Here is a 23,980-nt window from a genome sequence, read left to right as displayed (position 1 = left end):
AAAAAGGCATCTGTTGGAAAGACAAGCCCAGGGAGGAGGAGTAAGAGGTTGCAAAAGGAACAAAGTTCAATGCCTCCTGGTAGAGTGTTTGCTGATGCTCCAGGAGGGAGAAAGAGGCATCTGGAACCTGTTGCTGAGGCTCCTTCCAAAAGAGTCACCAGGATGACATCAAGTGAAGCGTCTGCAACCAACAATGAAGATACTCCGCCCTGCAACAATCGCAGTAGCTCACCGCAGATTGATGAAAGGATCAATGAAGGAAGCACTGTTCGCAGGGACACAGGTCCTACTGCATCTGATGTCATGGACCATCAGCACTTTGATTCTGATGGTTTTCTTGATCCTGAGGATGATGAAGGCAAGTTTTTGTTGGACAGCTGTCCTCACTATCTACTGCCTTTTTTGTTTATCTTTATAAAGTCTTTTGGATGTGGGTGCTCCTTTCTGACATGATCTTTGTATGTATGCTATTCAGGTGGAACCACTGCTGCAGGTGGCCGTAAAAGGAAGGGCACCGGGCTGGAGCATATTTGCAAGGGGATGGGAGTCAAGCTTACCATTGAGATTCCTCCAGGGCTGAAACGTCCTGAGAAGCCTTTGCCTGCTGCCAAGTTTGCATCGGAGGGTGGAATGCTTGCAAGAGGCCAGATGCCACTCCTTCCGCATTTCAAGTTGTACAAGAGGGATGAGAATTTGTTGGCCGACTTCGTTGGAAAGATGGGGGTAATCTTCTTCATCACCAGTTCATTAGTTAGATGATAGGAGTGCTTGCTTGATTGTTCATAGTTCATGATAACTAACCTCGTCCTTGCCCTTGTTTGCTTTGTAGGCAAATTTCAACATGGACACAGAGTCGGAAGACATCCAGAAGGCTTGCTATGACGTACTGCGGAAAGTGTCGAAGAACAGGCGCTACATCCTGAAAAGGGACTACTTCGACAAAGTACCAAAGAATGAAGTCAGCATCAAGTCCCCTGTTAAGGATGTCTCAGATGAAGAATGGGAAGCTCTAACTGCTCTGTGGGTAACCCCAAGACACAGGGTATGTTTTTTGCTTCAGTTGCAGTCATTAGTGCTTGCATGGTAGACATGATGCTCATCGTTATAGTGTGCACATTGCTGAATATCATGATTGTGCCCTTCTGCAGAACACATGTACCAAGAACAAGGACAGTCGTCTTTGCGGTCAAATTTGGCCAAAAGATCGGCTCTCGTAGCTATGCTGCTCATCTCGTATGCAACTGTAAGAACACTCTTACAGAATTTCCTTTTGCATCTTACTCTTGTCTCCACAAGCTTTATGTTCTGATTCTTGGTGAACATCATTTCCAGAGGGAGGAGCGCAGAGGTGAAGAGCTAGATGCAGTCGACATCTTTAAGGCGACCCATCACAGCAAGAAGGATGGTTTCTCTGAGGAAGCTCTAGCTGCAATAGTAAGTGCTTGTTCATTTCACTTTTGTGAACCATTCTTGGACCTGTGCTTTTCCTGAATTGATGAATCTTTTGGAAACGGATCTCCAGGCTGATATGGAAGCTGAGATGGCTATTCCTGTGCCAGAAGGTGCACCACCAAGGTCTGCAGTCGCTGTTGTTGCAAAGGTTCTTAGCAAGTAAGCCAAGCACAACACTTTCCTGAAGAATGCTGGACTTCAGCCCAGTTCCACTGTCAAGCTCAACAAGCCCACCGCAGCTACTGTATCGGCGCATGTTCATGACCTGGAAGCACAGCTGAAGAGGTCCCAGGAGGAAGCTGAACAGATGAAGCAGCAGTTTGCTGCCATCATGGAAGAAGCAGCTGCCCAGAAGGAGAAGCAAGCGGCAAATGAAGCGGCACAAGCTCAGCGTGACAAGGACTACATGGAGCTCCTCAAGCGTACTGAGGAAAGTGATAGGAGGCTTGCTCACATGATGTCCATCTTCGGAGCTTCTGCGAATTAGCTCCTGCTGCTGGTCGTATCCCTTTTTTGTGTCCCGCCATGGAACTTGGTCACATCCTGGCAGCGTGACAATAACTTGGTCATATTTGTGAACTTCTTATTGCGAAGTGGTTGATCTTATAGTGAATCTGTGAACTTTCTTGACATGTTGGTGAATCTGTAAACCTGGTCATTTTGCTGCTGTGACTCTGCTGTGAAATTTGCAGATTTGAAATGCTGTCTTTTATATTTTGCTGTTGAATTTCCTAATTTAATATATGCACTGTTGGGCTATTGTGGGCTCTTAAAAGGCCAAGGCCCAAAGTAGCCTAGAAATATATGGGTTCTTGAAAGGCTACATCCCAACAAATAATTGACCCTAAATAGGCTGAGGCCCAAAACCTTTGTGGACCCTAAAAAGGCCTAGGCCCAAAATCTTCATGGACCCTAAAAGGCCAAGGCCCAAAACCATAATGGACCCTAAAAAGGCCGAGGCCCAAAAGTGTAACGGACACTAAAAAGGCCACGGCCCAAAACTGTAATGGGTCCTAAAAAAGGCCACGGCCCAAAACTGTAATGGGTCCTAAAAAGGCCACGACCCAAAACTGTAATGGGTCCTAAAAAGGCCACGGCCCAAAACTGTAATGGGTCCTAAAAGGCCACGGCCCAAGACTTTAAATAGGCTAGGCCCAATGAAAATTGGCCCATGCCCAGTAAGTACAACAGCTAAAAAGGCTGTTGAAAAAAAAAGCTAAAAAGGCCGAGGTAATAAGCTAAAAAAAAACTAAAAAGGCCAAGGCCCAACAAAGCCGAAAAAAATAATCAGTACTAATGGGCTCAGCCCACATAAGGAGATGAATGGACCGGGCTGAATTCAGATAATGACGTTTCTAATTCGTCACAATTTTGCCATGTCGGATTGCCACGCTGGACTCGGGGGCAGGTGCCCATGACGTTTTGGGAACGTCATGCCGTCAGTGACGTTTGCAAATGTCACAAAGATCTACGACGTTTTCAAGTGGAACGTCGTAAGCAGTCACTGCTGACTCCCAACTTTTGACGTTTTGAAAAGCGTCACCGTAACGTCACAAGTAACCGTCAGTGACACCTTTTTTTTGTCAACTTATGGCAGATTTCTTGTAGTGCGTAGACGTGTGTGGGCCGGTTGATCAGACCGACGGCGGCGCTACACGTGCCCTGGCGTGGACTACGCGTCGTAGATAGGAGTCGTTGGCGACGTTGTCGGTGATGTCCTGGGCGATGACGGTGAAGACGAACCGGCGATGGAGACCGTGCGAGCAAGAACAGCCTGCTACGATGCACGTAGGGGCGTCCCGTGTGCGGTGCGTGAGGCTGTGCCGTGTGGTTGATGGCCGGTGCAGGTCGATGCCGTTATCGGAGTAGAGGCGCAAGTGGACGACGGCGATGGGCGACTCAATCCGATCTATGATCGGTAAACCAAAAAAGAAAAACGCCGGTCGAGCGACCGACGAAGCAAAAAGAAAACCAATCTATGGATTGGAAAAAAAAGACTCGAAGGCAGCGGATCAACGGATCGGCGGACGAACCCTCATACGGTTTGCGCGGCCCCCGTAGTAGATCATGGAGATCGATCTCCCCAGGGGTGGCGCGGTGCGGAAGTGCGGCGGCGGCTAGGTCAAGATCGGCGCCGCTCTGATACCATGTTGAAGGATAGAGAGATATTGGCGGAATATGATGGATGTATTATTGAGCCTCATGGGCGAGTATATATAGGCGTACAGGGATCATCTTGGAGTGCAAGACAAGACACGAGATTTATCTCTATCCTAGATTACCTAAACCGTACGTATACTCTAACACCATGGAGGTTTTAATTTTTGGCTATACGAAGATCTTGATTTTTGGATAATTTTTAGTATATGTTTTACTTTCAAAATACAAGAAACTTTAAATTTGCTATGTACCACTGAAAAATATTTTTCAATCTTAATTAATCTACATAGAAAGGACAAACATGATTTTTTAAGAAAGAGATCTCTTCTTGATTTCCCTTAATAGGACAATTGCCACTGTGTCCCCACCAACAGCAAACCCCGTTAAAAGTTTTACAGACCCATACAACACCATCTCACGCGAAAGGAGGAGGCATCCAATATAACTACTATATTAAACCTTAACAAGCATCTTTTTTCTCCTAATCTTGGATTTTTTTTTAGATTAATGTTGGGCTGACACGTATGGTTTAGATAGTTTTATTACTGCAGGTGTTTTCCTGTGTGTACCTTTTGTGCTCTGTACCATTTTTAAAGAGGGTGATAAACAATTTTCCTCATCCTTCCGTGCGTGCCTCTAGCCTTTCTGGAGTAGTCAAAGCGGTTGCATCAGTTCCCCAGCGAACCAACCGTTTGTCTCTCATTTTCTCATTTTCTCCTTTCTCCTTTCCCCTTCGGTGGCCTGCTCCCCTCCCTCCCCTGGCCACAGCCAACGTTGCTGCACACCGAGCCGCACCCTCCTCCTCTCTATTCCCCAACACTAGGCGGCGGCGCCATGGCATCGGGGCGGGGCGGCGCCGATCGACGTGCGACGTGTCCTTGGGAGGCAGTTGGGTGGCGACGACATCGTCGCTGTGGAGGTGGTCCAGCAAGCAGGGAGAGGGGCACGCCTTCTCTATTCCCCATCAGCAGGTGGCTGCGCCATGGCATCGGGTGGGGCGCACGCCGATCTGCATGCGGCGCGACCTCGGGAGGCAGCTGGGTGGCGGAGACGCCTCCGGCGCGGAGGCGGGCCGGCAAGCAGGGAGAGTGAGAGGTCGGATACAGCCACCTCGACCACGAGTTCATCGGGCAGGTATGGCGCTGTGACCGCGCCTTCCTCTGAATCCTCTGCACCCCCTTTCTTTCTCCAGCCTCACTTCCTCTCTCTCTCTCTCTCTGTGTGTCAATGAGCGTAGTGGCTGGGCAGGGGAGGGTTCCGACCTTCGTTCGCGCATCATCGGCTACACGGCTACCTCTGGTCGTCGGCATGTCGCTGCTAGCTTCGGGCGGTACAAGGAGCGACGGGAGTCCAGGTGACAAGAACAGCATTGCGTAGGATAACCACAGGCATCCAGTCCCGATGAGGAAAAAGGTAAGTCAGTTCTCACAGCTGAATTTTCGTTTCCTAATTTCCTTCAGGGTTTGTATCATTGGGCACTAAGCCGGTGCTGCTGCATGTTTTCCTCCTGTCTTCCTCCTCCGCCTCTCCCTCCCTCTCTCCCCTCTATCTCTAGATCTCGACCCCCAAGTAGGGAGGAGTCCATGGTAGCAGGAGAGTTTTTATTTGGTCAGAAATCATCTACGACTAGGAGAGGATTAGGTGTTTGCTCTGAAATTTTCGTTTATGTTCCATTTTTATTTCAGCTGTGAGTGTTGGGATTATGAGGCTGTTGGTTGTTGCTGATCCAGGCACAAAAAAATCTTGAAGAACCAGAAGAGACAAATATGCAAAGGTATATTTCTTCCTTGACTCATTTTCTTGCCATAAGCAATACGGTGTGATAAGTTCTCTGATCTTTTGGTTGCATAACACCTTGTTTTTTATACAGGATAGGTAGATTTTGCAAGGAAAAGGAATGGGCACAGATCCCGTATGTTGTCTCCTTCCTCTGGACTAGCAACATATCTTACTCCTTTGTGTATGTTCCTTGGTTTTGTTCCAACGAGGAGAGCAATATCATGGCAATGAGGGGGGCTTGAAGTTTCAGCTACGGAGTCACATGTATGTCTTCTTCCTTTCAATTTTGTTACTTGGATTGCAGTCTGTTTTTATGCTTGCAATTCATTTCTTGGGCTGAGGTCTCTGCGTATAATATGTTTCTTTTTGATCGAGAGCAGAGTGGTGACAGCCCGATTGCGAGACGCTCTCTGTCAAAACAACGACTCCTGCAATGGAGATGGTGGTGCCCGCCACCGGATACCAATTTGTGCTTAGTATGCAGGCTTCAGCTGGCATTGGTATGCCTGGTACCAGTGAAGCACCGCTGCCTCTGCCTGCCCTACCGCTCCAAACCTTCGGGCAGGCCACTCGACGAGTTCTACAATGCCCCTGCACCATGCGCTGTTGATCCGACGAAGAAGATTCAAGTTTATAGCGCCACTGGCCGTCCATTTGCAGAATGAGGAGTTGAGTAATTTGCCCTTACGCCACATCAACAATTTTCATAATACACACAATGGCTATTGCATTAGGTGATGAGACCTACATCTGTCTGTGAAGAAATCTAAAGCATGACACGCCGACAAATACAATAGCCTGCATATTCAAGAAATAAACATCTTAGCTCGAAGGAGAAATTTATTTTGTATTATGATTTAACATAGATGTATAATAGATTAATAGTTATGTTAAGATAACAAATAACTAAATCATACTTTGCATCAGCTTAAAAAAATGAGGAAGACATCTTTGAAATGCAGCCTGGATATGGATAGTCAGTAAACACATGGAGCCATGATAATCAGTGTGAAGACTGAACTCCACGTACCAAAAACCGATGGCAATGTGTTCCGCCCCTCCAGATTCGTTTTTGGAAACCTCATCCACGCTCACAAATGAAATGCTCTTGTATAGTAGAACTGCAAAACAATAGAAATATTTTATCAAGTTAATGATATTATAATTTTGGAGACCTGAGATATATTAAAGTAGTATAACTGAGAAAGCATCCTATGAGAAGCAGTAAGGCATTTTGCTCACTGGTCACTGTTGCGAGCAACATATATATTAATAGAAATTATACCCAAAACGTGTTGCATAATTAAAGATGGTGACCAATAATTAGTTATGACCAGGCTGTTACAAGGGGAAAACTTTGAATACCTCATGAATAAATTAGAAAAGAAACATAAAGAATCAAAACATGTATGAACTGGGCACTCAAATAGCGAAAATATGGAATCATTCAACAACCATTTATTGTTCGTGAACCCGCACCATACAAATGACTAACGTGTAGAAAAATATGGAATCAATTTTCTGGATAGAACAATTGGCAGCCCACACCAAGAGCTCCTTTCTGGATCAAATAGCTTGCAAGCATCACAAATCTAATCAAATAAAAAAAACAGATATGTAACCTGTGGGAATTAAATAGAGGAAAATGACATAAATATTTATGAGAGGGATATGATTAATAATGTGGAGACCACGTCCTTAAGTCTTGCTGGCCATGCTCGAGCTGTTTCATTCTCGAAAAAAAAATGCTCGAGCACGACCTCGTGATTAGGAAATGTAGTTCTGTATTTCCCCTTGCAGAGCACTATCATCATATACAAATTGAATCATCTCATCCCTCTCTGAGAACAAATAAGTTACCAGGCCTGAACCCTACACACCAATAGGGAAGGAGAACAGGTTCTAGCCTACCCTACAACCCAAGCCGAAACAACAATTACTCGGTGGAAACAAACTTTTTCTCCCCCTCCCCCCTTCCCTATTCCCTCTACCTGTTGAACTGTCCGATTACTGATTCAAGAGAAATAAAAATCTTCACAGGAATAATACGTGGAAGTGTATGGAGCTGAACATAAACCTGCTGACAGTAATTGTGGTTAGAGACTATATTAATAGATGACTAACCATCATCAGTCATCAGCTAAGGGGCATTGGTGTGTCTATTTCTTGGTCTAGTGTGTATCGTGCCTATTTATGTAAAATCTGCGGTTAATTGATTGTAGAAGTCACATGGCTGAAGAACACTGCAACGTAAAGAGCTATTTTCTGCACCGTAATCACATAACAAAACCAAGAACAAATCACCTGTAGACAGTGTGTATTGCTAATCACCTCTAGACAGTATGATATTAGAAGCCCTCACATGATGTTAGAAATCCTCCTTGGCCAAAAACTAATATAAAGTAGAACTTTTGTTACTCCCTCTCCTTCTACAGGTGCCTCGTTGGGGAATAGATATTTGTTGAATGGATTAACCAGGTGTGATTTGTTAATCTGAAGACAGGTTCAAGCACACACGTTTTTTTGCAGGATTGGAAGATACAGGGGAGAGTAGGACGGGGCTCACCACGGGAAGAATCGAATAGCAGGAGATACGAAGCAGCCACCAGCACCAGACGCGGCAATCCCAGCACACGGACGACCTGCGAAGAGAGGGGGAAAAGAGTACAGTAAAGGGCACAGAAAGCGAGCAAGAAGAACCAGAAGAACGAAGGAGGAACAGGGCAGCAGCACGGCCACCGTCGAGCCGCGGGCCGGCGTCAGCCAAGGCCGACGACAGAGCACGGCCGCGGCACGGAGAAGATCGAAGAACAAGGGGGAAGAAAACATGGAACAACCAACCGGCAACTGACCCGCATCAGTGAAGCAGGGGCTCACCTTAACCGAATCCCTGGCAGATCGGCGCCATGAGGCAAGGCCGGCCACCGGTGACGGCACGGGACGCGGCGGACGGCACCTCCACAACGAGCTTTGCCTCCTCATCCATGGCGCCATGGTTGTCCCTTTGCCTATCCAGCCATGGAGAAGGCCAATGGAGGAGAAGGGGTGCAGAGGAGCTGGAGGGGATTGGGGGAGAGATGGAGGAGAGGATTGGGCAAGAGATGGAGGTGGGGATTGGGAAGAAATGGGGGCAGCTGATTGGGGGTGGGTGCGGGCGTGAGGGGCAGAAGATGATGGAGGCTAGGGTTTTCTAGTGAGAGGCTCATTTTTATATGGAGGCAGTGAAAAAAATGACGGTCAAGATTAACCATTTGACAAAATCCAACGATCACGAAGCGCTGAGCGCTGTGAAGCCCCCTATGGGGCATCGTTTATACCTTTAGATACCGCCGGTAGTTGAGTCACTCCTGCATGTTTTGAAGCCTTCTGAGAAACCTCAGCATACTATGGCACCAGAGCTTCCATTGATTTTACTACTTTTCCTATCTGGTAAAGTCAGTGTTATGCATGTCCTGCTGAATGATGCTTCCGTGTGTTATTTCAGTTTGCCAGCTACTTTCATTAAGCCATGGAGAACAAGTAAGTGCGAGCTACTAGGAGCATCAACGGGGCTAACCACGTGGCAATTTTTACTGTACCAAGAGAGTGAGGAAAAAGAGAGAAATGGCTTTATGGTGGCTCTTCTGACTACATCGAGCCCCGCGTCCAGGTCCCATCTCCTCTTCCTACCAAAGCACGTCTCCTCCTTGGCTCTTCCGATCTCTCCTCGTCTTCTATTTCTTTTTCTGGTCCACATGAACCGACGATGCTCGGTGGTGAAGCCTCGCCTGAAGTAGCGATGGGACGCGAGTCCCATTGGGCCTCAATCAGCAGGGGGCGGGGGCAGGGCTCTCTGCTCTCTTTCTTCTCGCGGATGAGGGCGCGGCTACATGGAACCGAGTAGGGGATCTTGTGATCCCAGGAGAAGGACTGCTGCCGCCGTCACAGTCCCGAGGTCGACACCTCTCGCCTCTACGCAACCACGATGCGTCTGCCTCTTGCGGCCAGGTTATCCCCTCATCTAGCTCGTGCAACCCCAAAATCGGCATACTCCCACCTAGGTCCGCCCTTTTGTACCTGGGGGCGCGATCTGGAGGAGTAGGGTATCAGCCACTTGCAGGGAACGAGAGGAGCTGTGAGGAGGAAGGTATGCACAAAAAGGCGACAAGGAGAAAGGTGGAGTTATCGCCGTCCATGGCCACTAACAGAGTGAGTTTTTTCTTTGTTGCCGTTTTGACTTCTGAATTCGTGACTCATTGTTCTTCTTCTGTGGTAACTTAATTGAGTCCTCATTCATCCCCGTCTCTGATTTTTGGAAGCCATTGACTCTCTGCGGGGACTGAAACAGATGAAGGATGAAGACCAGCTGAAAAGGATTGGTACAAAGGTTGCTTTTTCACGAGGCTATTCGTCATCTCATAAACACTTCATTGTCTGTGCGTGCTTCTGTAAGTTGTCTTGTGGATCTGCTCATTATGTTTTTTTTTTATCTTGCAGCCGCTCCCACTTCAGGTAGATGCCTCCCACGGGCACCTGCATATCCAAGGTGGTCTGGCTGCTGCCGGCTCGCCGGAGGATGCCTCGGCTGCCGAAGTAATCTGTCAGAGTGGCCGCTCAGATGATCCCCCTTCACATCCCACCCAGTAATCTAAAATCCGCTTCTTGCATATTAGTAAAAACAGAACTGATTTATCTGGTTAGAACTACAGTCTTAATAATTCAGACATTCGAATTTTGATTGAGATTGGACATTTCAAAGGAAAATGAAAGTGCTAGCCGCTTGAATTCGACATCAATTGAGAAATTGGTGAATTAAATATCCCTCAAGATACTCGTAGGCATTCATATTGTCACCATCTAAAGTTAGAGAATCCAAATGAGGGCAATGCCTTACTCTGATATGATGTCTCGACCACTCTGCGTCTGGAGATGAAACCCTGGAGATGAAACCCTTCTTTCTACCCTTACAAATTTGGGAAATCAATCAACTTGTCATCTTGTAGCGGCTGAATGCACCAAGGTGTGCCACTGCCTATAGATAGTAACATGCTAACCTAGGGTTATGTTGTGCAGGTGAGCTGAGTCTTGGTGCACCCATGGTTCATTGAGGTGTCCTTGGGCGCATTGCTGAGGCGGACGACCATCTTGTCGGCGCCCTCAGATTCCATCAGTTCTTCGAGGCCTCGGAGGTTGCATTGTTCAGGTATAATAACACAAATTCACTTGCAGCCGTGAGCAACAACCTGCTGTTGATTTTTCTTGGCCTACAGTGACGATATTGTAGATTTTGTCCGCTTTTCAGAAGAAACCATTGTACACATAGCAATCATAGCTAGAAGTAGGTCTCCATAAGTTCATAAGATGGTTTTGATATTGACATTTTTTTATTTCTTTTTTGCATCAAACTCCATCATGTGATGTACATATTACTTTGATTGAAGTAGGTCTCCATCATGTAATGTTGCTTAAATCTCTGTTTTTGCTGCTTACAGGGAGAACCTATATGCACGTCCTATTCTCTTTATGGCATCTACAATTTTGATCCCTATTACAAATTCGACCATCTAATCAGAATTGTTATGTATGGCCTTGTCACGTGGGAACTGCTCGCCATAAGCTAGGACATGTGCCAAAACGTTCAGAAGTATGGCTTCAATGGCTTAGGAGGGTCCGACAGGATTACCACCGCTGACATTCAGTCAAGTGAAATACGAACTACCAGAGAGGTATCCTAAGCCATCCTCGATGTTATGTTCATACCGCCATTCATTCTCAAATCAGAGTAATTATCCAGAAAAAAAAATTCAGGAGCTGGTGGTGTACAGGACTTGCCCTTCCACCTCACCTTTCAGCTTGGTCCAATCAAGTTCTTGCTGATCCGATCAAAATACTGTGAACTGTTCATTTAGTTTTAACTGTAAACTTGGCCTGATTGGCGTGTGTGATTGTTCTGATGATAATCGCCAAAGATTTTTGTTGTGCATATGTCGAGATACATGTATAAGAGTCATCCGGTCCAGACCATAGTGCCCCAACCTAATGCAATATCACTGAAGTTTTGAAGGTACAAAGTGTTCTGGCTTTTGTGACCCCTAACTTTTGTATAGTTTTGATGATATAGGGCTCAAGCTGGCATCTGGCTACAGCTCGTCGGAGTTAGAGCCAATTTTTTTCAACCAGTCTAATGACTAATGCAAGAGTATATCTGGGGGTGCACTAAACTGAGTTAGAAGAAGTAAGAAATGCTCTACACTGATTTAAGGTCAGTTGGTACAAGAGTAGTCTGCTAATTTCACCCGGTTTTGATCACATGCAGTCTCCTGGATTCTCTGATTCAGTAGAAAAAAAATGGTATTCACAAATAAGATTGCTGAACTGCCTGAAATTGTTTACAACTCGAAACAACGGAGTTGGATCCAACATTCTGGGATTCCGGGGTCTATGGTGCTCACTGCTCAGGAGCGAACACATGCAGCATTCCCCCTTGCTGGGTGCCCTGCTACCGGCCGCACCATGCGGCTGGCAACAGCCGCTGATTAAGGAAAGCGCCACTGGGGACTGGGCACCGTTGCTCAACAACAACCGGAGTAGCTTATATGGATAGAAGGCCGTGAGCAATGACGACCTAAACAGAACATAACTTCATTTGCGAAGTTAATCTACGATTTGGATTTTGGACGGGATTGGTCAGCAGCTGACCGGTGAGGAGGCGCCCCAAGGGGCGCCCCAACCACTAGTTCTAGCAATGGCGTTGTTAGTAGTAGTAGCCCACAGCCACCAGAAATATGGAAAGTAGATTTAGTATTCATTTACAGCCAAACTAATGACAAATTGTGGAGACACATGATTGTATCTCGACATAGTGTTACGGGTAATGATAAGCTATGTGCAATTTCGATTTATCAACTCATGGGTAGTATATTTTGGACCCTGCTATGCAAAAATGAGCTCACATACATGTCTGAAAAGAAGGCACGCTAGAAAGTATTTCTATCTTTTAGATCGAATTATTATTGTCTTGGCCTGACGCCCGATAAGCTCTGTGCAGGACTTCTGTTTTTTCCATTCATGGGTAGTAATATATTAGACCCTGTTCTACCAAAGTGAGCTCTTGGTTTTCGATTTTATTAAAATTTAATGGTGCTTACCTTCATGTTGGTAATTTTTGGGCAAGCAAATTCTCACTCACACCTGTTGGATGTTGATTCAATTCGAGTTTTTTCAGCTTGACCTTACCTGTGCATATCTCAAACAAGTTAGTCAAGACTCTCATATATGAAATTGTGCGCTTGTGTGGCTGATTATATTCATCGGAATGTAAAATTTAGGTTTTTAATCTCAGCTATACAGTATTGTGCATGTTAAGCGCCATGCCAAATGGTTCTCATATATCTATTGTTGTGCATCCGACTAACTAATAATGTTATATTTTTTATTTTTAGGATACATCTCGCACGGAGGAGATCAAAAGGTCCAGGTCATTGTTTTGCTATGTATCTGTGGCTTATGCTGAAACTTTTTCTCATAACGATTGTTGGGGGTTTGAACTTATTACTGGTTTATGTTGGAAGCTAGCGACACTAGCGATAATTAAGCTGTAGATGCAACGATGTTTTACCATTCAGGTTTACAAAGTTGAACCTATAAAAAACTAGAGTAATGATATGTACCGATGAGCTCCACCTGAAGTGCTCACGGATAAAGAGTCTAAATATTCAGAAAGTCATCTTTTCCTTCATTTCATTGTCTTTGGATTTATTTTTTTAAGTAGTATTGAATTTGAGAGTTTTACTCTTAATAGTTACACATAATCTCAAAGTGCTAAACTTCTTGTGCAGTCAGAGGAAACAACAACAGGTTGTCCAAACAAGTAATTAGTCAAGGATCTCAAGTCTAGAGGAAAATAGAGAATCAACCTGTGGTTGGGCGGTTAGGAGGGCAGTGACACCCCCAGCCCACCAGAGTTTAAACCCCAGGTTTGACATTTTGGTATCTCATTAAAAAGACGGAATATTCTTCTATGGGAGGCGACGTTCCCGTCGACAGCAATGCGTCTATGGTGACTTCGTCAATCTTAAGACCCGTCGGATGAAGGGATGAAGTTTCTTGGACGCATTCTCTCGGAGGTGCTCATAGGGGTAGGGTGTGCGTGTGTTCATAGGGGTGAGTGTATGTGCGTATATGTGAGCGTGTACGTCTGTACTGTGTTTCGCAAAAAAAGTCTAGAGAAAAATAACTTTAGGATTTTGCCATAATATCTTGCCAAAGTTGATCACGTGTATATTAGATATTCCCAACAAGAGTGCACCATATATGAGGAAAATGTTTAACTATAGATGGCAGGAGTGTTGAACCGGGATTTAGTAACATGTTGTCATTTCCAGTCAGGCAACTATGGGCTTCACTCCTTTGTTTGTAAACTTTACAGGTCATATATGCTAAGATAGTAAGGATGGAAGCTATAGCTTCAGGCACACGATGGAAGATCATGGCGGAGAGGTTGATAATTTGTTTTTTTGCATTTGTACATTTAGTACCCACAAAACTTATTACTTTTTTGTCACCATTATTATGATATTATGATTGGGGATAAAATACCATCTAATCTAGAGCAGAGTAACAGAGTTTGGAGAGAAAATATATGGATGCAATCCTATATAGCGAGTATATGACGTTTGGAAACAAATAATTAGCCCCATCTGTATCAAGTCGTTAACCAATGGTGGTCAATTTGCATTTTGTAATATAACTTGATGGTCTCCTTTTTTCCCTCAGAAGAACTATGAGCCAGTTCTTGTTTATGTTGTTGATGGTGAAATGGTGTTCGAGCCTTAATTTCTTTGGGTTATAGAGCCATTGCCAACACATGGGTCATTGATGTCATTGATCGAGCCAGAACTTAGAAGCTTACCGCGGCAAATGAGTGCTGGCTTCACTGGCGGTGACAAATGTTGAGCATCTGATAAAGGAAACAACAGTCCTCGCAGTTATTCTGGTGGCAGTCATGGCCATAGAGTAACATGTCATTAATTCATTGGATAGTTGACTCCAAAGCATGCATACAATTGATAGCCTATACTAAGGCTTTTTAAAGAGATATGGGTGATTGCTTCACGGGGTGTGCTTCGGTGTCCCCCCCCTGGTGAACGACGTTCAGGTGGGATACCCGTTGGAGACGGTGGGGCCGTATTAGTCGCGTATAATTATACTCCACGTCATTTTCCACATAGATGATCGGATGCCACGTAGATATTGTACGTATCTTAGGTGAAGACGGTTTCCGCCGGCCCCACGTCATTAGAATCGGAGTTGGACCCGAAAATTACGTCGATCAGGTGGAGTTGATGCCGGCGATAGGCGGTGGTTACGGGGAAAATATTTGAATCCTTGCGTGTGCGCCATTGCTGGTTCTCCTTAGGGTTTGAAAGGTTCTATCGGGAGGGAGACGGCAGGGACGACGACGTTGGGAACGGCAAGGCGTGGCGGTTTCGTTCGTGTGCACCATAGCTCGTCCTCGTTAGGGTTTGGAAGGTTCTGTCCATCGGGAGGGAGACGGCAGGGAGGACGACGTTGGGGCGGCAAGGCGTAGCGCACGGCGACGAGGAGTCTGGGCAAGGTCGGACGTGGAGGCGGGAGGCGGATCCGGCGACGAGGAGTCTGGGGCAAGGTCGGACGTGGAGGCGGGAAGCGGATCCTGCGACGAGGAGGCTGTGCAAGGTCGGACGTGGAGGCGGGAGGTGGATCCGGCGACGAGGAGGCTGGGCAAGGATCGCACGCGGGTTGTTCCTGCTGCTAGAGGCGGCGTTAGGGTTTGGCGGATCATTGTTGGTTCGTGGTAGGTAATTGATTGTACAAAGTAATTGCATGTTCATGATTTGGTTGATGTTAGGGTTTGGGTTTGGAGCTCCTTTTTTGAGATGTACTTATTTTGGTTGTTACTTTGAACAGGCGATGGACGTTTCAGATTTGAGTGCAAGTTCAATGGAGTACGAAAGCGGAAATACAGATGAAGAGGAATTCAATATTTCGTCTGCCAACTATAATGCACCTCGTGAAGATGAACAAAGTTGGGGAGACGATGATGTCGACGAAAGTGTGAGTGAAACGGAAGTACTAGTTTTATTTAGTACTTGCATGTAAGTAGTTAAATACTGATTGTGCTTATTTTTGCTAATAGATGGATGCAGATGGTGTTGATGTAGAAGATGATAATGTAGAGCAAGAAGAAGATGTTGACACTGATAATGTGAGTTTGTAGTAATAATTGTGTGATTGCATAAAATATGGAATGTCTGATAATGTGAATTGATGTTGACATGGTTTAAAATGAATTAGATTCAGAGTGATGTTCTGGAGGAGGCAAGTGATGACGAGAGATTGGACTGTGGTTTTGTTGATGAGGTATGCATTTTAATTTTATTAGGTGATATGTATGTTTAATTTATATTTAATAACTCAACAATGCATTTTATATAGTCGTGACATGGCCGTTAATATTTCTTGTTTGGTCAGGTCTTAGTTGGCGATAATTCTTCTTACGACTATTACGGTGATTCAGACTTGGAGACTATAGAAGAACCTGTTAGAAGAAGACATGTAAGATTTATGAATTCATTCGTTGTATGACTCGTGGCCATGGCGTTAAAAAAATTGTTTTAAATGTTATCCAATTGTGCATGCAGGTGAAATCAGTTGGTAAGAAAAAGAATGGATCAGAGGATGAAGATGAGAGTGATACAGAAGATAAGAGAAAGTTTTACTGGGAAGTAATGGAGAAGACCTTTGTGTCTGAGGCAACTGCTTATACTTTTTATAATGGATATGCTCGACAAGAGGGATTCAGTGTAAGAAAGTTCAAGTTCAAAGAGACTAAGGGTGCTAACAAAATAGTTCGCAGAAGGCGGTTTGTGTGTTCTCGGGAAGGAAAACGTAACAGCAAGTTTCTGACTATGGACAACCGCACTCGTAGGTTGAGACCTTTGTCACGTTGCAATTGTAAAGCGGAGTTGGATGTGAAGCTTGATAGAGGTTCGGGGGTTTGGCGAGTTGCAAAATTTGTTTACAAGCACAGTCATAAGTGTGCAGAACCGAGCGAGAGCCCATTTTTATGGTCACATAGGAGGATAAAAGATTTCCAGAAAGCGGAGATATTAGCATTGGCGGCTGGGGTTAGGAAGCATGTGATCATGGATACCTTCCTCAGCAAGTATGGTCGGTACACCACTGTTGGGTTTACGAGGAAGGACTTGTACAACATGTGCTGCAGGGAGAAGAGAAAGTTACTTGCAGGTGGTGATGCTAGCTCAGCCATTGCCATGATGGAGAACCGGAGGAAGAAGTTTGCTGATTTTTTTTTTGAGTACGACGTTGATAGTAAAGGTCGTTTGAAAAGCTTGTTCTGGTGTGATGCTCAGTCCCGGCAGGATTACAATGATTATGGAGACGTACTTGTGTTCGATAGTACATATAAGATGAACCGATATGGTATGCCATTTGTTCCGTTTGTTGGAATTAACAATCACCGGAGGACGACAGTTTTTGCGTGTGCCATCTTATCAGATGAGAAGGAAAGCACGTATGTATGGTTACTGAAGACTTTTTTGAAAGCTATGTTGCAGCAGAAACCCAAGTCAATAATCACCGATGCCGATAGTGCGATGATTAGAGCTATTCGAAGTGTGTTTCCGGAGCAGTCGCACCGTATTTGTTCATGGCACATTGAAAAGAACATGGCTCGGCACCTAAGTTTCAAGTCGTTGAGTGAGTTTCGGGCTCTGTTGTATTACACGACCACATCGGATATATTCGAGGAAAGATGGCACGCTTTTATCCAGAAATGGCAGACGGAGAAAACACAGACGTGGCTGAAAAGAATGTACAAGAAGAGGAGATTATGGGCAGCGGCGTACCTATCTGAGGGGTTCTGGCTTGGTATGAAAAGCAATCAGCGAAGTGAAAGTCTTAACTCATGTCTTCACCTACACCTAGACTACGGTATGACACTAGTGGATTTGATTTTGCACTACGAGAATGCTATAGTGCGCATTAGAGAGACGGAGGCAAAAGATGACTGCATCAGTTCACAGACATCACCTGTACCAGTAACCAATTTGAGGAGAATTGAGAGAGCTGCTGCAAAGGTATTCACTCCGGCAAACTTTTATATATTGCAGCAAGAGATATATAAAATAGAAGGCATTGAGGTTATAGATCAGTATAAGGGAACAGAAGGTGAGATGCAGTTTGTTGTTGCTTGGAAAAAGAGAAAGCATGCAAAGTTTTATGTTGACTATAAACCGGCCAACTCGGATAAATTAGTAGAGTGCAGCTGTCGAAGGATGATCCGGAGGGGACTTCCTTGCAAGCATATTCTGCATGTACTTGATGTGCTGGATTTGGATGAAATACCGGGTTGTTTAGTTCTTCTGCGATTCTCTAAACAAGCTAGGGGTGGCTTGCCAGCGAGGCGCACGAGCGATCTACATGATTGGGGTTTTCCCGTAGCGGAGGAGCGACAAAGATTTACGGAGTTGAATGTGTTACAAGCTGAAGCATTGCAAGTTGCATACAAAGATCCACTGTTGTTCGAGCGGACCAAGGCATTTTATGCTGACATTATTTCAAACAAGATGGAGTATGATAATGTACCCAACCGTCCCACAAACTCGCTGAATACTAATGTAAATGAATTGGGTGACCCTGCTCAAGTTGCTGCTCGAGGTGCGCCTAAGAAACGAAAGCGTAGAGATGATGGACAAGGACCCGTGACAATGAATGGAAGGCCATTATCGTATGACGAGCGGGGTAGGGGGATTCGATGTACCAGATGCAAAAAGGCTGGACACACCAAACGTAGCTTGAAGTGTGACCTGAATCCTAGGTGAGTATAAATTTTTCCTGGCGATCAATTATTTATGCATCCTTTTAAACTTTAGTTATTTACTTTATCATCTGTTTTTTTAATTGCAGGCATGTTGCGCATATGTTAGGAGGTCAGGATGATGAATGACTTATTTTGAAGGACGAACTTGGCACGACATTATGAAGCTTCAGTTGGCATGCCGATATGTTTTATGTAGTCATTGGCTATATGAAGCTGTAGTCATTGCTCATTATGTGTTGTATTTGAAATTTTTTGATGATACTGATATTTTGATGGTGCTATTACTACATTAATTGATGCTGATGATATTTCACAATTTTGATGCATACAAATTGTTGGCAGACCATCGTTTTAAAGTTTTGTTATTTAAAGATCTATTATATGAAGGTGGAGTTGGAATGGTGACATGGGTTTTAAAGGAGATAATTACAAAAACCCACCACAATTGCGGCTAGGGTTTAAAAAAAGCACCGCCTTTCATATTTTTGACAGAAAACCAACAATTTGATCTAACAGCGTGACAGATACCCACCACTTCGCGAAATGAGCTCGGTTTAGCGGGTTAAGCATCAAACTGACAGGTGGGGTCCATAGTCAAGCTGACGTGGCAACGGAGACAGGTCAAAACGACCCGGCCGGCCCGTGCGTTGGGTCATTCTGTTCTTTTCTCCCCTTCTCCCGTCCGCCGCCGTCGCACGTCCGCCGCCGCAGGAACGCCGCCGCCGCCATGCCGTCGTGGAACGACGATGAGAGCAGCAGCCAAGACAGTCTGCTCTCTGAGTTCGCACATGGGGCCGATCTGAGCCCAACGTCTCGGGTACGTGTTGAGCTAGGGTTAGGGTTTGGTAAAATTTGGGAATTAGTTGATTTACTCTGTTGTATTCGAATTGGTTGCATTTTATCTTGTGATTTAGGTCCCAGAGACCATGTATGACCCGGATTACGCTGGTGTTCATGTTGGGCCGGAGCGCTGCCACCATCACTTGCCGTGCCACAAGTATGTGGCATTCGAGGGGACGAACACGGGCCGGAGGTTCTTGGGCTGTGGATGCAAGGTAGGAACATCTCTTCAATATTTGTGAGAGTTCTTGTGCATTTAGAAATCCTTGTGCATTTAGAAAATGTTGTGACAGTTCTTGTGTTGTGGATGGATGTAGCAATAGAAAACCTTGTGTCATATTTAGCACCATATTTTTGAGCCACATTGGTTTATGAAAACTTGTACTAAATTTTGGAATAAAAATAATTTTCAGGAAAATATTTGTGAGACAGTATTTTGGGTGGATCAGGAGTGGCCACAATCTCTGAAACATGCATTGCTCCAGTTGTGGCATTCATTTGAGGAGGAAAAGGAAACCAGAATCTCTGGTAATGTAGAGTATACTACTGCCAATTACCAGCTAGTGCTTGAGAAGAGGGAGTTGGAAAAGAAAAACCTTGAACTGCATAAACAACTTGGTAACCTGAGTAGTGAGCAAGAAGCAATGGTTCCGAAATCTGCTGCTGAACTTGAGAAGGTTATGAAGGAGAAGGCAGAGCTGCAGATTGCCACTCTAAAGGAGGAGAAGAAGAAGCTGGAGTATTACGTTGCAGATCTCTTCAATATTAGAGATAGAAACCTGAAGAAGATGAAGGCCATACAAGAGATTTGTGCAAGTTGGGAGTGAAGCATGCCACTATGTTGATGTAATAAATGTAGTAGATGTTCTATGTCTGATATTTGTGTAACTGAACCAGTACTATGTATGTTCTATCACTGTGTGGAGAGATGTACTGTGTGGACCAAGTACTAAGTGTTGTTCATATAAGTGCTGTTGAAATTTTGGTAACATACTTTTTTGTGTCACACTAGTAGCTTAATATATAGATCAATCACACTAGTAGATCAATCACACTAGTAGCTTAATATATAGATGAATACTTAAAATCACACAATCACAGTACTTGCCAACCGTATTTAAATGTCATACATATAGACTCACAGAAGCCGAGATTGACACAAGCTGGGAAACCTTCTACGGGACTAAAACCCAACCTATGATGACTGCAGCTTTATCTACTTAGTAAATCTCTTGGAGATCCGGACAACCTTCGTTTTCACCGTCTCTAACAGATTTGAAGTTGCTAGAACTATCTGTGCGTTAATGAGGTTCCTTGATCCGTTTATCATCTCCTGCAAACAATAGGCATCGGTTATTCATTTTATGTACCACGGAACAAAGGTGTTTGGTCACCATGTAGAATATCAGTACCTGTGATATTTCTTTATTCCATTTATCTCCATCCCAATGTTCCATGCATTGAAGAACAAATAAGCCACATGAATTGCTGCACAATTAATTCGGTTCATTGAGTTATTACATGCAATAGTAGCGTAATATGTATTTAGTTGTAGTTTGCATGTACTGACCCATCTTTTTGCTGCGGCATATCGTATGATTTTATATTCCAAGATATCACATCAGGGAAAAATCCAGATGTAGATTTGTTGTACTCTTGGATGTCAGCAGAAATTTGTTGTCTCTATACAAATATAGATAATTAGATGTTTCTGTACGCATGCAATTTGAAGACAATATGTAGTACAAGAAACAGTACCAGAGCCCTGACAGTGTCTATGGTCACACTTAATGGAAATAATGAGTCAAGAACTTGGAATTCTTGCTTGGGTGTGTGCATGATCACGGTAGTCCAGTGATTGTTTGATATGTTAACTGGAAAATATGCCTGTGTCACAGGAAAAATTGTGAGTACATGCAATGTAAATTAGTATTACTACTAAATTTTGTCATATTGATGGAATACTTTACCTTCTCCCGCCTAAAATATTCGTCGATAACTCGTTGAATGGTTCCAGTTCTTACAGCTAGGTGATCATTGTTCTTATTTTTTTTTTGTTTTGTGGCCCTTGCGATGTGCTTCTAGCAGGAATGATGACCTCCACGCTGCACATAAGTACCGATCCTCCCCAACACGACGAGACAAATCTCCAATGTAAGCATCGATAACCTGAAAAACAAAGGTTTCGTCTAGTTAACACACAAACATACATGTGCATAATTCATACATTACAAGTATGTGCACAGTTGAATCGTCAGCAATATACTTACATCATCTGTACACCATTTATGGTCTAGAACCACTTTAAGGCGTTGTGATGTCAACGTGACGCCAATATCATTTTTGTAGATAATTTTTTTCCCATTTACCTCACTCTTGCAACATAGTTGAACAAAAAGCTCTGCTGCTGCAATGTGTTCCGCTGTTAAGGCAGTAGAGTCTTGCGGAATTTCAACATCATTGCTCGACGGAGTAGCTGTACACAAAAAATGCATTGTGTTTAGTATCACATTAGTAATCAAATATTTAAGTGCATATCTTCCGTTGCGTACCTATTGCGGGAGTTGGCTTTTTTCGAGGTTGTCGTTTCGTTCGATTCTCAATGATATAAGGATACTGCAGTTTAAGAGGGAGCTTTCGCTTCCTCTTTCCATTTACATCTTCATTCTTGCCGGTTGCACTGTTGACGCTTTTTGATCCTTCTGAGGCAGCCTCTTTGTGTTCGTCTTCTTTGTTCATATTTTTGAGGGCAGGTTCAAAAATATTTGATGGCACCTCCGATGAAGAGGCCTCCTTAAAATCTTCAGCAACTTGCCATGGATTGTCTGGCGTGCCATCCCCTAAGAAGTCACACTTGGTCCTTGCAGGTGTTATGTAATCCTCTTCTTTATTGTCCTCTTTCGACACCTACGGAAAGGAAACATACAAGCACGTGACGCAGGTGAAAGCATGTTAATCTGCATTATTCACAATAGTGGAAGCATGTTAATCTGCATTATTTGTTGTGAAACTAACCTTGTCAACATCTTCTTTAGGTAATGACACACTCCGGGTGTCACTTTTTTTGTCGTAAACAAATTCTTTCCGTTCAGGTACTCCGTTGAGGTAAGATCCGCAGCCTTCGTCATAACAGTACTGATCTGAAAGTGTTTCCGCGGATGGCTTGTACCTAACACCTGATTTGTTTAATAATTTGACAACATCCTGCAACAAGGAAACAAATTTTAGGATGTCAATAATAATTAAATACATGGTGAACTTTGTTGTTCATAATTATTTCGGCCTAATCACCTTCGCGCATCTCTCTGGTAGTTCTTCCATCATATCCCTCTTAAAATCCTGCATCATCCTCTTCATGGTGGTTTCCATCTTTATTTCCCACGACGGGCCGGGTTTTCTCGAGCTACTAGCCTTCCCAGTGCTCCTTCCATTGCCCTTTCCATTGCTCCTTCCAGTACCCGGTTTTTTAATTTCTGCACCCATGTTTTTGTTTCCATCTGTTTTCTTCCCATACTGTCGCCTATATTCCTCTGTGATGTTATCTTCAATCTAAAATTAACAAATTTAATATGTCAGTACGATATTTGACAGTACATAGTTATATGCAAAACAACTATAATAAATGAAATGGCCTGTATATGTATGCTTACCTTAAGGATACCTTTGCCCCGGCCATTATCTTGATCATAGCTATCTCTCAAGGCTACAGCAGCTTCTGTCCAGTTGATCATAAGTGGGCGTGAAGAGATGCGAGCATATAGTGCTATCTCATCAAGAGGTTGCACTTTCTCCCAATACAAGTACTACATGTAAAAAAAATATAAAGGATAGTTAGTATATGTTGCAACAAATAAAAAAAACATTAAAGGACATGTACCTCTAAAATTGCAACATTGCCTTTCGGCCACTGCCTAACATATATTCCTCTCCGGCAAGGGCTGATCTGGTCCATGACATATGCAAGTGTGAATTGGTTCCAATTCAAGTTGTGTAACTTGTACATTGTTTCCACAAATGCATAGAACGGCTTGTAAACCGTAGCTGTCGAAGTAGGAGCTAGAACAAGCCCTATAAGAATTAAGACAGCTCTTCGAAGGAAGTCGTCATTTGTGGCTTTTGATGTAATGATTTCATCAATCATATCTTTCATGACTAAATTGCCAGTTTTTTTACTAAGAAATCTAGTAGGTATGTTTGTTTTCCATTCTTCTCCTTCCTCTTCCAAAATATCAGCAGACGACAAGCCTTCATCCTGTAATCCTAGCAAGCATTCCACATCCTCATTTGTTGCCGATATTTCACCCACCCTAGGTTCAATGATGAACCTACCCTTTTCCTCGTCATAAACCTGCATCATGTATTTGACCAATAGTGGCCGTATCTTTCTGGATGGAATTTGGATCATGCATCGGCCAACAGCACAAGTGCGTAATTTGTCTCGTTGCTCGTCTGTCATTGCTGCTACGACTTTCTGCCACCTAATTATGTCACAGAAAATCTCCCCATCCGGGTCTTGCATCCTGCAGACCAATTGAACAACATGAAATTAATACGAGGTAGGAAATAAAATTGTACAACTGCATCACATGAAACTAATACACTATACACTCGGGTTTAATTACGTCATAACAGATTTCAACATCATGTGACAGCAGATTCGAACTTCACGTGATAACAGATTTGAACTTCATGTCATATCATATATGAACTTCCTGTGAAAACACATCTGTACTTCGTCTGCTAACATGTCTGAACTTCATGTGATAACAATGAAGTATTCCGTCTGCTAACATATATGAAGTGCAAGCTAGCAATATGAATCAAGTCGTAAGTACCTGAGGCTGGGTAAATACAAATAAATTAACGACTCAGTTACATAGACAAACA

General features: G+C 44.0%; 2 protein-coding genes and 2 long non-coding RNA genes across 4 annotated transcripts; 3 read left to right on the top strand and 1 right to left on the bottom strand.

The window, feature by feature from the left end:
• Positions 1–9,597: 9,597 nt before the first annotated feature.
• LOC127342049 (uncharacterized) lies at positions 9,598–11,441 on the top strand. Its single transcript, XR_007876172.1, has 3 exons — positions 9,598–9,757; positions 9,868–10,573; positions 10,863–11,441. It is a non-coding gene; the product is annotated as an uncharacterized lncRNA (long non-coding RNA).
• Positions 11,442–15,735: 4,294 nt separating this feature from the next.
• Positions 15,736–16,525, top strand: LOC127342048 (uncharacterized). Its single transcript, XR_007876171.2, has 3 exons — positions 15,736–15,771; positions 15,883–15,966; positions 16,053–16,525. It is a non-coding gene; the product is annotated as an uncharacterized lncRNA (long non-coding RNA).
• A 13-nt stretch (positions 16,526–16,538) lies between these two features.
• LOC139838462 (protein FAR1-RELATED SEQUENCE 5-like) lies at positions 16,539–18,583 on the top strand. The gene is made up of 2 exons (XM_071828082.1): positions 16,539–18,250; positions 18,340–18,583. Exons 1-2 carry the CDS (start codon positions 16,557–16,559, stop codon positions 18,377–18,379), a joined length of 1,734 nt encoding a protein of 577 aa, XP_071684183.1. The 5' UTR covers positions 16,539–16,556; the 3' UTR covers positions 18,380–18,583.
• A 1,726-nt stretch (positions 18,584–20,309) lies between these two features.
• Positions 20,310–23,447, bottom strand: LOC139837956 (uncharacterized). Its single transcript, XM_071827286.1, has 10 exons — positions 22,971–23,447; positions 22,744–22,896; positions 22,385–22,642; positions 22,109–22,297; positions 21,646–22,000; positions 21,463–21,569; positions 20,852–20,980; positions 20,664–20,776; positions 20,506–20,581; positions 20,310–20,426 (listed from the first exon to the last, which is right to left on the bottom strand). The coding sequence occupies exons 1-10, from the start codon at positions 23,445–23,447 to the stop codon at positions 20,310–20,312; spliced, it is 1,974 nt and encodes a 657-aa protein (XP_071683387.1).
• Positions 23,448–23,980: the final 533 nt, after the last annotated feature.

Source organism: Lolium perenne, chromosome 3 (genome assembly GCF_019359855.2).
Source record: "Lolium perenne isolate Kyuss_39 chromosome 3, Kyuss_2.0, whole genome shotgun sequence".
Taxonomy (NCBI): domain Eukaryota; kingdom Viridiplantae; phylum Streptophyta; class Magnoliopsida; order Poales; family Poaceae; genus Lolium; species Lolium perenne.
Note: the sequence above shows the minus strand (reverse complement) of the source record. Positions and strands in the feature narration are given on the sequence as shown.